The sequence below is a fragment of the Elgaria multicarinata genome, chromosome 5, assembly GCF_023053635.1.
Source record: "Elgaria multicarinata webbii isolate HBS135686 ecotype San Diego chromosome 5, rElgMul1.1.pri, whole genome shotgun sequence".
NCBI lineage: Eukaryota > Metazoa > Chordata > Lepidosauria > Squamata > Anguidae > Elgaria > Elgaria multicarinata.
The window spans coordinates 56,875,644-56,890,524 of record NC_086175.1 but is presented as its reverse complement, the minus strand read 5'-3'; the positions used below and the strand labels follow the sequence as shown (position 1 = coordinate 56,890,524).

The 14,881-nt window shown below is 39.7% G+C and overlaps 2 protein-coding genes across 3 annotated transcripts in view; one reads left to right on the top strand and one right to left on the bottom strand.

The window, feature by feature from the left end:
* Positions 1 to 246: 246 nt before the first annotated feature.
* Positions 247 to 14,881, top strand: part of CTPS2 (CTP synthase 2) — an 86,200-nt gene continuing 71,565 nt past the window's right edge. The window contains exon 1 of one of the 2 annotated variants that reach the window (XM_063126415.1): positions 247 to 497. In XM_063126415.1, the coding sequence (XP_062982485.1) occupies positions 430 to 497 (68 nt within the window). In that variant the 5' untranslated portion in view covers positions 247 to 429. The remainder of the gene's footprint in view (positions 498 to 14,881) is intronic. The other variant, XM_063126414.1, reaches the window with a different exon arrangement.
* Positions 1,601 to 13,603, bottom strand: SYAP1 (synapse associated protein 1). Its single transcript, XM_063126417.1, has 9 exons — positions 13,289 to 13,603; positions 11,504 to 11,622; positions 10,404 to 10,470; positions 9,082 to 9,155; positions 8,411 to 8,550; positions 7,104 to 7,246; positions 5,263 to 5,321; positions 4,308 to 4,452; positions 1,601 to 3,187 (listed from the first exon to the last, which is right to left on the bottom strand). Exons 1-9 carry the CDS (start codon positions 13,482 to 13,484, stop codon positions 3,060 to 3,062), a joined length of 1,071 nt encoding a protein of 356 aa, XP_062982487.1. The 5' UTR covers positions 13,485 to 13,603; the 3' UTR covers positions 1,601 to 3,059.

Genomic DNA, 14,881 nt, shown 5'->3' with positions numbered 1-14,881 from the left:
CGCCATAGTGTGACGCGAGCACCCAAACAAGCCGGCCCACGCCGGAAGTCCCCCGCCTCATGCTCACCTCGGCCAATGGCTGGGCACGCTTTGCTATGCCATGTGACATAGAAAGGACCGCCTTCCCTCACCTGGCGTCCTCCCGATACGTTGGACTACAACTCCCAGAAGTCCTCAGCCGGTTATCTAGTCAAACACATCGGGACGACGCTGGGTTGGGGAAAGGTCGACCATACGGCCATTATTTCAACTGTGGACTACAACTCCCACCATCCGGATCGATACGCGCGCAGGAGATCTTCCAGGATGTCACAAATCCTCTAGAACGGCGCGCTGGAGAAGCACCACGGGCAGATTTCCACCCACTGATTCACGGGAGATGTAGTTCATAGGCCGTGTTTCCTCGTTGCACGTGGGGACGGCGTGCAAATGTTTCTTACGGGATGCCTACTGCTCTTAAGGCGCTGTCTCAGGGAAGCGCAGCACTCCAGGCTGGGGTGAGTCTACATTAGTTTTGTAATCCTAGGTTGTCCTTTCTACCTTTCCCTTAAACTGCTTAATGCATGCCAGTAGGCGAAACACTGGTCTCCTAAAGGGGAGAACCCAATTTTGAATGCTATTGGCACACGGGAGAAATGGGGTGTGATTATCCCTTCTTTAGTCATTAGGTAGGCAGGGAGAATAAGCGCCGCTATAGCAGGAGAAGCGAAGCCAAATTTATGTTTCAAGACCACCCTGATTTATTTCATCTTCCATAATAAACACATTCTTACTGCCCCGCTATCTTCACTTTATATCAGGGGTGGGCTGACTCCAACCCTGCGTTGTTTTCCTGGTTGTCGTCTTCCCTCACACCTCGGTTTAAGTGTTAAATACAGGATCATATATGGCAGTGGTAGTAGAAAAGCATCTACTTGATCCAGCGTTCTTTGCAAGAATCTTAGAAAGCAACCTTTATAGGCTATACAGAACAGACCAGTAGACTGCGGCCTACTTTCCCTCCACTCTTACAGTTTAACAGAAACATTACACAATGTATCTTATTAATTTCAAGCACTTTTCAAAAAAGGACATGACCACTACACTGAATGTGAATGAGCAGCAGAGCTTACTTTTCCTTTCTAGTTTAGTCCATGAAGACAGAAGGCACTTCCTCTTCTGCGTTGGATACGTGTACCCAGGGCAGATCCCATAGGATTATGCCCTTAGGCAAAACATGTTTGTATAGAATCTTACCTAAATACATATTTTTGACCTTATAACATTGGTGGGTTGAGAAAGAGATCTATCCTACACACTGATGTATAGCTTCTTTTTATATCTTTCAAAACCAAGTTTCCACATTTCAAATTTTTATTTGATCTAAATTTTGTCATTTTCTCTTCAGAGATGTCTTTTGATGAATGATCTCTTCTAATTTATGGTGCATATTTTTTATATTAATCTCTCAACATAGTTGTAGAGTACAGTTGTGTTACCTTCATTAGTTTCAATATCTTGTCAATCTGATTTCTCTTCATAAGTATTGAATTCACAGAAAGCAAAGAGCTTAAATTATAATGTATTTCAGAGAACCAAATTATTGGCTATAGGAAAACACTTTATGATTGAAAGATCTTTATTTAGGAATTCATGAGAGATGATGTCTGATGAATCCTTTACATCTTGGACATCAAATAAAGTTACCATAAATGCTTTAGCCACCACCAACTGAATTGCTTCGAACCAATTCCTCTTCTAGACATTTGGTAAAAATCAAACTCCTAGTACTTTAAATTGTATACACAGGCTAAGGAAGCCAATTACTGGGCCTATATAAGATATGTGGTCTCTTCCTAAAGCAGATAGAGATATTTGACTATTACCTTCCATAAAGTTCACAGAACACTTTTCTCTTGCCCCATTACCTAGCTGGTTCTCTTGTCAATCTATAGGACAGCAATCACCTTCGAGTATGCACACTACAATGCACCTCTCACTCCTTAATAAACACTTAACACTTATTTTAGCACTACTCAACCGCACCTGCACAAGCCAAGCCTGAATTTCTTGTTACATTTTGCATCTGCTTTTCATCTTGTTATTTAGGTGAAAATGCTCACCTGTACACTGCACAATTTAGCATTTAAAATGAAGAAATACTTAAAAATCACCAAACCTTTTCTTTTAGAATGCTTGACAGCACTTGATGTAAACTTCAAGGTAGTGTACCAACACAAACTCCAAAATGGTGCTTTACTCAACAGAACATTAACAAAGTACTAGTTTATACGTCATCGATCTGTATTGTGTGCAGGTGTATCTTGCCACAGACTGAAGTGAAGTTAGTAGAACCACTTGATTTTCTGTTAGCCACACCATATCAGTGTAATCCTTCACTGCTTCTGATTGATGTCAGTTTTGTAAGACAACAAATCATCTTGAGATATAAACACAAGTCTGATAATGCTTTCTAAAAGATCATATGTAGCCTAGGATGTATTTTTTTTAAAAAAAGCTAATAGCTAGATGTATATTCATAACTTATTTATAAATGAACCATAAAGATCAGAATATCAACATATTCCATTACTTGCACTGAAGTAGTTAAATACAAGTTTTCCACTACAGAAATCAGTTCACAAATTTTTTACTTATAAACCAATATTCATGTCTGACATCCAGCTAATATTTTCTACCCACCTGAAGTTTTCAAAATACAACCAGTGCTTCAGAGAGCTTTTTTAGGCACAAACTACTACTTGTGCTCATTTTCTGGAACGTCCCTCTGTCCCAAAGCACCCTCTTGTGCTGCACTGGAACTCACTTGTGTAAATCCCTTAACTTTCAAAATTGACAAATGAAATGTGTTAGGGATTTTCTAACAGCTCCACAAGTCAAAACCTGCCTTACAGCCCCATAGATTATGAACAGTATTTTCATTGCGCAGTTTTTACACCTAATTATGTATCACCTGGAGTCTTATTTTACAAAGAACAGCATTGTGCCTCAGAAAAGACCCTGAAGCAAGTATAAAAACAAGTTCATGTCAGTTTCCAGAAAATAGTTGTGCAAAGTGGTTAATTTTCTCCCTGTAGCATTTCTTCTATTTCTTTGTCCCAATTGTCATCTCGTTTTTCTGACTCCGAAACTACTTCATATTCTTGAAGCTCTTGTTGTATTTCCTTTTCCCAATCTGGAGTTTCTTCTGAGGATAAACAAAATATACATGGATTTACAGGACTGTATAGTATTGCTTATGAAAGATAGCTGCAGTGAAAGTCATGCATTTAAGCATACACTGCACTATCTTGTGATGAAAGTGTGGCCTGACCTACACATGCAAGATGCAAGGAGGGAAAACACTTTTTTTAATGCTCCCCTATGTTAAAAAAAAATCCCTCCAAATAGAAAAATCAGCAGAGCAAGAATAGGGCTAAAATCTCTCTCTATTTTATTTGCAAGGAGGTGTTTTGTTTTGAATTCAGAGGTGGTATCCCCCACCTGCAGTTTGAAGTGGTAGAGTTCATTCCACTATCTCATTCTGTTGAATATGTAGACCCACCCTATTGTTCCAGCTTGAAAACAACCATGTTGAAAAACAATCTTATGTAGGTGTTGGGTCAATTCACACAACGTTCACAATATTTGAAGTTCCAACCTTCCTTAAGCACACACTTGTGTGGAGAAACCTTAAAATATATATCAAGAATTCACCAGAATTGCTGCCAGACAATGCTGTGCTTAAGACACTTTAACCAAATGCCATGACTTTGGGAATCACCAGAGTACAAGACTGCCCAGATCACAAGCAAGTCTTGTTCATTTGAAGGAATACTGAAGGAGTGCTAGAGCTGCTCGGAACCCCACCTCGGCAAGCATAGCTGCAAGTAAGTTGTATTTTAAAAGCTGCTCCTAAATTAGTGGTGAATAGACACCAGATTTAAAAATATATTTAGGCCTCCTTTGAGGGGGAGAACCCTCTCAAGCCCCCTCCCCCCAATTTCCTATAAGTTTAGATGGTCAGACACACTCTAAACCTGCTTCCTGGACACATTGCTACAGCCAAAACCCAACAGATATCATAGCATACTTTAGTTAACAATTCTAAGAAGGTGTTCTAAGCAAAATTTTGAAATACAAGAATGAATACGCAGTGTTAAAAATAAGACTGTTTTCCATTTTAGCTTTGATCTTATCCAAAGGGTATAGGGCTTTTGTCTGAAATGGGATGACTGTATAAAATCAAAAGTAGTGTTTAACAAAACACAACCTTTAAAGATTTATCCCACCCATGAGTAAAGTTAATAGAAAAATAATGAATTTACCTTCCGCTGTGGTTGTTTCCTTTTTTTTGTCAAGCACAAGTTGTTCAATCTCCTTCCTCAGATCTTCCTGATTCAGGTTGCATGCATCAAAAGCATCGCTCACAAATTCTGATACACCTGGGCTAGTGGAAATCTCTTCATCCTCCTTAAATAAAGTTTTAAAGGAGAAGGGAATTTAAAATTATATAAATTCTTTATATTATTACAAACAATTCTGTTTAATATCACTAGTTCTATTCTTACATTATAGGAAAGAGTAAAACAATGAGGACTCATGCACAGATTTTCTGTACAGAATGAGAAAATATTGGGGGCTTATATGGATTTGTTAAGTAGCCCACATTCATCAGCATCATTGTGGCAGATACTAGGGAAAGAGGTGGTTTGAGACCCACCTGAAATAATTTTCCTTCTGTGTTGCTATCCTATGAGGTCTAGGTCAGCATTAAAAGTATGTTTTCTGTGTGCAGCTGCCTACATTCTGTGCATCCTATACTTCTTCCTACCTCTCTCCCCTGCTCCAACCTCCAAGCATGCCATCTTTGTTCTACAGCTGGGAGAACTCAGCACTGATCTATAGTAGCTCCCTCTCTCACCCTGCCTCATCCTTCTAGCACCAATGCTATGAAGAGATCCCTTGCACCCATCACAGTGCAGTGCTGGGTTTCTAAAGTCACAGAAAACAGTGTTTTGATGTGAGGGTGCAGAAGAGAAAAGCCTACCTTATCTACTTGCTAGAACAAAGTACTCTGAGCAACCACCTGGCTGAAAGAGTGATCTATATTGCTGGGACCTCTAATTTAAACCTTGTTTCAAACAAACTCTTGATGTTCCTAACATGTTTTTAATGTTTTTTGTGTGTGAATTATTAAGAAACTAGTTTGGATTAACACAAACTTGAAAGACGCTTATCTTGTAAATACATATAGTAATCCTCACTACAGAATAATTTTACCTCTTGAGGTTTTAGTTGAGACTTGATTGCTACAGGTGGTGTCTTTGGCCTCACAGTTTCTAGAAAAAGAGACAGAAACTGTAGAATTCTGAAGACATTGTCCTTTAGGGTATGCAGAAGACTAAAGTTTAAGTTAGGAACAGTGTATAGCAATTCAGATATCAAGTCATAGTTTCTTGTTATGTGCAAACCTCAGGCTTGTGCATTTCATCTCCTCTCCTTCCTCTCTTTGTACATTAGGAAATAACTTTTAAAGGTTCTGGTTGCAATGTAACAATCTGCAGTTTCATTTTTTGTGTATATTGATGTTGGTGCAAATCAGGATATCAAGCAGGATCAAACTGGCTTAATATCATGATTAGGTTTAGTACAGCTTATATCAAAATGCAGTTTCCCATATTTGGATAAATCAGGAAACTGTGGTTTGTTATAAACTGTGACCAAAAGTGTTAAATGTCCTACCCAGACATGTAAAGAAAAAGGAAGGATGAAGGAAGGGGTGGGTTGACTACAAGTCCTAGGCTTGCCAAAGCTCATAATACATCATGACAAATCTTTTGTTATGCCTGTCTGACTGGGCCTACGTGAACAGGGTTCCATGCTTTTTTGGCTGGCCTTGCTACTCAAAGACAACTCTTCTGGTTGCCAGCACCCTGCCCCTCCGCAACCTTATACTGTGGCTCTATATGACATCAGGAACAATATCCTGCTCTCCTCCCCAGCTCCATGTTTGGAGATTGGAAGCATGGGCGGATTTGTTGATGTAGCCCTATGCTGCCAAGTCACTCCTCAGGCCTTATCCAACTCAGTGCCCAAACCACCCCTAGATTTCCTCCCAGTCTTGGAGCTGGCAAGGTGGCAGTGATTGCTGTGCAAGTGCAGGGACAATCCCTTCAACCTTTATCAGCTCCAAAGTTGGAAGACTAAAGTTTCAACCTTGCCAGAAGGCAGTACATTTGCATTGAAAAGTAAAAATACACAGCCCTGCATATGAAACAACTTCTAACAGAGAGAAGAACGTTATTGGATGGCTTATAATTAGAAATTTCATAATAGATAGTGTGAAGTTGGACTAGGCAGGCAAAGCTCTGATCTATTTTCAGGACCCTCATATGCTAATTGCTTCTTACAGCTCAAAGACATCCGTTTCGTTTCAACTCTAACCACAGGAGGGAGGAGAGCTCAGTCCCCCCCCCCATCTGAGAGGTACTTCACTCTTAAAAAAATGCTTTACTTGTATAGATATAAATTACCTATACTAGTAAAGTACACAACACATCTCTCACATATCTGTGTATACTGGACAGACTTGTGCTCAGTACAAATACGACATACAATTACATTATACAAAGAGGCTAGTAAGCTCACAGAAGATAAGCCTGTAGAATGCAAAGGCTAGAATTTGAGAAACATAGGTTCAGGTTTAGTAAGTATGTTCATATAGACACTAATCACTGGTATATTTAAAGGCTGCTGTATAGTTTCCAAGTGAATTTGGAATTTGGTTTTCAGAGGAGAGATTTTACTATATTTTTAAAGATTTAATTCTAACTTTGTCTTATGATCATGCTTGATACAAAACATGTATTTTGTTTTCTAAAAATGCAGTTTAGTAAAGCCCCATTTTATAATTCTTCAATAAGAATATCTGCTGTGCAATACAAAAAATATTTGCTTACCCCCAAACGTTTAAAGGTTCAAATTTCTCAAATATCTGACCATCCAAAGAATATTTAAAATAAAGGATTTAAGGAGAAAGCCTAGAATATCTATTTTTAAAACAGCAGAGAAAGGGGTTGCCATCCATTATCTTGAACTGTTTATTCAAAACAAATCTCTACCTGTTAACTGTCTATCTTCTTCACTGCCATTCTTCTCCTTTCTCACTGCTTGCTGTTGTGCAGCCAGTGCTGTGAGTTGTGCAGACTGTTTAATTAGGGAGACGCGGTAAAAATAATTCCTCCAGAACACATCTTCCTTTACACTGAAGACAGTAAATATATGGTTTTGATAACTGTACTGATTTTATAACATGGGACAGATTTAAGCTGCAAGGAAATTGCCGTGATAGGCAATTGAATATTGTATATGGCTAATATAAAGCAAAACACAATTGTTTAATCTTTGGAAGACAGTACCTGATTCCACTTGTTAATACTAAGGACAATTCATTACATGGGGTTTATGTCTGTGTGCACTCTCACCCCAACAAGGTAACATATGATGGGATGGCTATGCAGGGATACACCAACACCTAGCATATACATGGATTAAGTATATACCATTACCAATAATGCACTGTACACTACCTCATGCACATGTTGTGAAGTGCTAGTTTGTGTACAGGATCTCCTGGTGGTATATTTCCTAATGAGCACAAAACACACTTACCTGGAAGTAAGTCCCATTTAACTCAATGGAAATTTCTTCTGATTAGCCAAGGATAAGGTTGCACAAGTTATGATCAACCTTGACAAACCTCAAGTTTATTTTCTTCAAAGGTAGGCATCAAACTAAGTTACCACAACAAATCTTTGACAAATAATTTATTATTCAAGCTTAGATTGTGACTTTTGAATTTTTGAATAGCAAACCATGAGCTAACTATCAAGTAACATTTTTATATACAAACAAGAATGGAGAATGTTTGTAGATGAGAGTAGGGCACAATCCTATGCATGTTTAGACAGAAAAAAGTCCTACAACCCAGCTGGCTGGGAAATACTGGGAGTTGTAGGACTTTTTTCTGTCTAAATATGCATAGGATTTGCATCCTTAACAACTTAGTGCCCAATCCTATGAAGATGGTTGGCAGTCTCCAGTGCAGGGCAGTCAGAGCTCAGAGGCGATCCTCGCCTCTGTGTTCCGGCCGCCATGTATTTTCACTAGACAGGTGATTTCGCCTGTCTTAGCCGTGGCACTTCTGAGCAGGAGGAAAGGAGTCTGGGGCAAGAACAGGAAGCTGCGTAACAGTTTTTCCAGTCTCCAACCCTCCCCGCCCCCAGGACCACCCCTTTCCCTGTCTCTGCACTCCGGTTCTAGAGGGCCTAGGATTACACTCTATCCTGCAGCCATTATTTTTATTCAGAGCTAAGTGATTCTGAAAACAGTTAAGAAGCTTATGAGAATAGACAGATAGATCACTCACTGCTTTGGGACAAGATCAAATCTCATTCTGTTTAGAAGCTGATCTTCCTGGAGCATTACCATTGCCACTGGATACATTTGATCAAAGTCAAAATTAAACTGAACCCCTGCTGGTGGGTCACGCAGGAAGTTTCTTCTGTCCTTTTCAAAATAAAATGTGCTGTTAATGGTGGAATAGTCCAAAGAATATTTGTGAATTCATTACTTTGAAGAGTGAATTACACCATCAATTAACTGTAAGACACATAGAAAACACTTTTCAGGAAGAGAAGTTTAGGGCTGACCTAAGATATTTTGCTGCCTTAGACAAACTGTTCCATTCTCCCCAAGTTAAGACATAGATTATTCAAGGCTGACTAAATTATCCTTGCACCCGAGACAAACCTCCGCACCCCCCAAATGCCTCTCCCGGGGAATAGAAGTATACAACACCCCAAATCAGCTGCCTTAGGCAACTGCTTTACTCTGTGTAATGGTAGGCCAGCCCTGGAGAAGTTGGTTTTGTATTACCAATTAATGTGATTCCCCCTCAAATCTAAACCCTACCAACAATTCTATTAGCTGCCATATGATGTTTCAAATTCTAGAGTTTTGTTTTAGGTAAACACTACTGGAAACATGCATGTTTTCAAGAAAAGTAGTGGCTTGAGCACAAAAGTAAACATCACTTACTGCTGATAAGGCCAATATTTGTTGCTGAATTGTTTCTTCTTCATTGCTGTCTACCCAAGGAGGCACAGCTGCTTCTGCAAGCAAAAAAGGGAGGTTTTTTAAAGACTGCACTCAATAGCAAGAGTCAGCTGAACCATTGGCATCCTTGACTGAAAAATGCCCTTTGCCAAGATCTGTCAGGGGAGAGTTCAACTAGTAAGATCTTTTTGTTCTTTTTAATTGATTGGTCATATTGACCTTTGTATCAGAAATAATTTCCTACATGTTAGTTACTCAAAAATATTATGGAAATTATCTGATAAGACGACTTATTATTTTAAACCACATTTCAATCAAATAGGGTTGAATCCAAAGATATTTGACTGGAGTTCCACTCCTCCTGCCCCACCTTCCCATGAGCAGAAGGCAGCAATTTTCACCAATTCTTCCACTTCCTTCTGCAGTCCCTTGTGCCTTCTGAAGATCATCTTTGGAAGGTTGGGGACCCCTCTGGATCAACGTGGGAGGTGATGCAGAAGATTGCAGGGAGGAAGAAACTTGCCTCCCCCTTCAGTTAAGGGGAAGTTTATCTTGGATGCAACCCACATGATGTAAACAGTGAAGTTAGACATACATGAACATGAACTGCAGTGCACAAATGAATTTAAACACAATTTGTTAGACAAATAAAGAACGGGCTACTCTTTGTTTAAAAAATAGTAGTTAAGATTGAAAATATTTTTACCAAAATAATTCCTAACAACTACTTTTTCCAAAATAATCATTCATATCTTAACTACTAATGGATAATGGATACTCTGGTTAAACTTTCCCCATATTACAATAACTATTTTTATAGGCTGTGAGGCAACATAAGCAATGTTACTACATAATTTCCCTCAGGTTTATGGACTTCTCATTTTAATTTTCTGTTCTATACATTTCTGGATATCATGCAAAATATAAGCTGTTTTAAAACAAGGTGCTCCACTCAATGTCATGCAATTGGACCTCTTCCCCCTGCACTTGTGAATCTGCTCTGGATGGTTGCCCAACTCTCCAGAAGAGATTTGAGGGAAAGGTATGGGGCTGTAGTGGGAAATCCATTTCTCCCTTAAGTGGTGTCCTTTCTGCTGGCGGACAGAGACTATGCTTTGCTTATTCCAAAATCTACCTTAAAACCAATTATGAGAAAATCAAGATGCAGCTACTCAGAACTCTAGACAGTCCACTTCTAGCAAAAGTTAAGAAAATAACTATTAAATCTTTACCTTATGTATTCTGTTAAGATCTAAAAAAAATTGAGCTTTATTCCAGTTTTAGTAACCACATTTAAACAATACCTGATTTGTGTGTGTGTTGCTGTTGAACAAATTTTTTCTGTTCCTTCTGAAAGTCTCCTATAATTGTCTACAAGAAAAAAATAAGTTATACATAGAATGAAAAATGCAAGTCTACATTAGTACATGAAAAACAAATGAAGTAATGACTCTTGTTCAAAGGTAATGATCAACCATGGGTTAATTTATCCATGATTGGTTGGGGCCATGTGCTGCCTCTTGCCTGCTTGTCACTACCACTTTGCATTCAGTTTAGCAAACAACCCAGGAGTTTTAACCCAACAACAAACTATGGATTAAACTCTGGGTTGTTTCTTTCTCAACAAACCAGAGGGTCAGGTCCTCATTCTTGACAGGCATCTCAAATTGTGTTGTCTACACAGTGTATATTATAGTGCCTGCATGTTTCCAATTGCTGCTGGTCCTGTATACAACCTTCCAATATAAAGGAACATTTAAATACAGCAGCGTAAAGTGAGAACAAATACAAAATAGTGCTTGACTTACTGTATTTAAGAATAGGAAATAAGGTACAACATGCATGTAAATCTAGATATGCTGCATGTGATTTCCTACATGGAATGGCTGTGTCTGTGAAAATTGCACTCAGAGGACTGAAGAGAAAGATCATAGGCAGAAATGCTCAGGTGGGGGATAGGGAGTGGCTGACCCATGATGAATTTCTTTCAAGATTTCTATAGATAATGAGGTATTGCCTGCAACACTGCTTGAAACTCTAAAAATAAAATTCTCATATGTGCTTGTGGTTTATCCAAATTATATTGCTGAAGAATTTAAGAAATATTAAAGATTGAAAATAGTTGGACTAGCTCAGCCAGACCCCCCCCCCACACAGACTGAAATTAGTGGGTACTAATTCAAGTGTCTATAGGAGTCCTGAACTCTTGTCAGCTCAATCATATTTTGTTTAATTGCTAATCTGGTTGATATTTCAATTTTACTTTCCTGAATAAAGTAGTTGATCAGGGCACTTTATTAGTCAGGACCCATAATGCCAGAAGCCTTAAACATAATCTGAAATAGATAATTTTATGAGCAGATGTAAATAATCTACTATGGAATCTGACAGCAGAAAAAAGTACCTTGTCAATTATATTTTCTATTTTTCCTTCTTCTACAGACTTCTTTATAGTTTGTGCCGTTTCAGCAACTGATTCAGATAACTTTTTCGATGCTGTAGTGGCAAAGCTGAAGAGATAACCTTTTGGAAATAAGACATTTAAACTCAGGATATCTTTTTCTGGGCTTCAGAAATTAACTGTTAGTAATACGAGTCTATGGTATGTCAACATGGGAGTCTTAGGGAAGTATTCACTGCTGCCACCCACGACTGGGATCCACTGCTGCTTCTGTTCTGCAAGTGGCCAGCCGAATTCCCTTCCACCCACCACTTGTGGAACTGAGATTTAGCATTTCCAGTATCAAGCCCCAAAATGAACAGAATGACTTGTTTCTGGAATGTGAGCTCTGCCAGCCACCCCCTTCCACAAACTAGTGTTTCCACTCATTTTGGGTTGCCCCCATAAGCACTAAATCTCTGTTCTATAAGGAGCTGGTGCTGCCCTTAGGGCCTCAGAGTAGGTCACTCATTCATTATTCCAAATCCTACATAGCACATATCCATTCACAACCCATATATGCCAGATGTGAGGAATCCTGTACAGTGGGAAAGAAGAATATGGGTATGTAAATACTCAACCCAAATCTTTTCAGGGATAGTGCATTGGCAGATGTGCCAAGATAGGAATCAAGAGTAAAGGAAATTCACATTCAGATAGCTCTTTCCATCTGTAGAACAGCTCATTGTGTCAAAATAAATTATGACCTGGTAAACGAGGCCATTTTAGTTTAACATACCTACCCTAATAATTTGAAGTCAACTGTAGGGTAGTTTCAATTAAATTCAAAGTAAGTAATGACCATTTAGGAAGGCCAAAATATTTAAATTCAGCTGGTTACGTCCAGGGAAAGTATTTGCTACTTTATTAGCTGTAAAGAGCTCGAGGGATATTATGATCAGGAGTTAGAAAGGTCAGATGGGCCCTGAACACAGGCATAAGCTGTTCCCTTGAATACAGCATTTTAAAAACTCTCCTGCTTCTCAAGACCTTGTCCCAAAGTTTTCTCTTACTCTTATTAGTGACACATGTCTTAATGTGTGCGGAAATGTAACATGTGCATTTTATGTGCAGTAACATGGAATTTTATTAGTTTTTTCTAGTGCCACTGAAATAGATAAGTACACATATTTGAAAAAAACAAAATGCAATTCTTATGTCTTAAAAGAAAAACAAGAAATTCCTCTTGGCCACATTTTATGCAAGTCTGTTCAGAAATAAGTCCTACTGAATCCAGTGAGACTTATCCGTATGTAACTAAATTTAGAATTGCTCCCCTAATTGCAACCCACAATCCATTTTATTTAAGTCAACACAACTTCTATTGAATAAATAGTCTGCAATTTAAGATTGCACTTATTTGGGAGCAGGCCTGATCCTATCCAAAGGTTGTAGCCAATGTTAGTCCTACTTAAAACAGAACCTATGAATGTAAAAGGACTTGGGGTTGTATCCAATGCTAGTCTAATACAACTCCAAGTGTTTGTTTACTGAAACTCAATCCCAAGTGAACGTGAAGAGGATTGCAGCGTAAAGAAGACTGGCCAGAAAGGTGTCTGAGTAGGAGATTTGTTACAGGAGTTTGAGGAAAAGGCTTAATTATAGGCAAAGGGCTGGAATGACTTAAGAGGCAACTGGGGAAAGACTTGACTGGAGGTTTGGAAGCAAGAAGGCTCATCCTGAGGGATTCGGTAGAGAAGAGCGTGGAATGGGGTGGGTTGGTGGGGGAGGGGGGATGGAGACACTCACTGCCGAGTCCCTTGGCCTGGTTGAGAAGCGGGTCCGAGTCCACCTGCAGCTCCACCTCCTCCTGGTTCCGCCCTGCTGCGTCCCCTTCAGGCACCGCTTCCCCCTCACCAGGTCCGGGTTCCCCTTCGAGGAGAGGCGGTTTCTCTTCCTCACCTGCCGGACTCATCCCAAACCAGCCGCTGAGGCCGCGCAACATCCTAACTAAACGGCCAAATACCGCCCCTCCCTGCTTGCCTCCAACTGCCGCTCAGCCGTTTCCCACAACTTGACAGGAGTAGGCCCCTCGCTGAGGAAAAACTAACGTTTGTTTCCGGAAAAGAGAATTTGGCTACTTCCGAGTTACGTCATCCCCAGGAGCCGACGCTCTGCGCTTCCTCTCGCTTCCTGCATTGCGAAGGGGGGCGGGGAATCGATGGGCCTAATGCGCGATTCGTGGTGCCTGCGCGTGGATTTGTCGGAACGGTGCCCTCTCTTCCCCATTGTCTTCGTTAGGGCTGTGTAGCTTAGCGGAGGCTGTGTTTTCTAAGGGAGCAATTCTATGCATGTTTAGATAGAAAAAAGCCCTACAACTTCCAGCATTCCCCAGTCAGCATGGGAGGAAGTATCTGTCTCGCCCGATTTTAGCTTGATATGTTTACTTGAAGTGACAGCCTTGAATGTCAGTCTTTTTAGGCGTCCTTCGTCTACACAGCAGGTTTTCAACAAAAGCAAAGAAGAGACTTGTAGCATCTAGAAGACGGAACACATTTATTATGGCATAAACTTTCGTGGACTAGGCTGTGCGTGCATTAGACTGGGACGGTCGTCCACGGAAGTTTATACCATATTAAATGTGTTGGCCTTTGAGGTGCTACAAGATACACTTGTTTTTGCTGCAACATGCTAATAGCTCTACCACTCTGAAAGTTTTCCTAGTGATTTAGAAATCTTATATTAATTGTGGGTCAATAAAGGTGGCTAACTGAACCTCGGTTTCGACTCTGTGCAACCTAATGAACATTAATTCCAAAGGAAGCATGCTCTGCCGGAGGTGTTTATTTCAAAAAGCAAAAAGAGAGACCACGAATCCATAATACAGCAAATCATTTCTCATGCTACTGAAAACTTAGGACCCAGAGCCCGCACAAAAAGATTTTAGTGTGAAACAGGGCATGATCCAGCCAAAGTAGGCCAATGACTACTTCTAAGCATACCCCTTGCAAACCAGCCACTCTTCTTCGTTTGTAAAATGGGAATAATGCTCAACTATACCAAAGAATTATTGACCAATGTAAAGAATGTAAAATGATCTGCAAAATTACACGTGCAATATAAATTAAGCACAGTAATGACATGTAACGTAGGATTAATTTGTTGATAATGGTGTTGTCATAATATGATTTGCATATGATTCAGGTGAGTCAAATATTTTATTTTATAACATAGATGACCATCATGTCGCATAGATGCCCCACAAGTGGCAGAAGTTTGGGGCGGCAGCAGTAAATCTGGTGGGCCTGGCTTACACTCTACTGTTTCTCTATTATCATGCTACTAGCTTCCCACCACGTAGGGACTGTGCATGTTGATAATGTCTGCATGTGCACAATTCTG

What these genes read in the sequence shown, in the direction of transcription:
- SYAP1 (XM_063126417.1), bottom strand. Translation starts at nt 13,484, where the DNA reads ATGTTGCGCGGCCTCAGCGGCTGGTTTGGGATGAGTCCGGCAGGTGAG. An exon ending in TAGAAAATATAATTGACAAG is followed by an intron (nt 10,471 to 11,503) that starts GTACTTTTTTCT and finishes TTTTTCTTGTAG; the next exon opens with ACAATTATAGGAGACTTTCA. An exon ending in AGAAGATAGACAGTTAACAG is followed by an intron (nt 5,322 to 7,103) that starts GTAGAGATTTGT and finishes CTCTTTTTCTAG; the next exon opens with AAACTGTGAGGCCAAAGACA.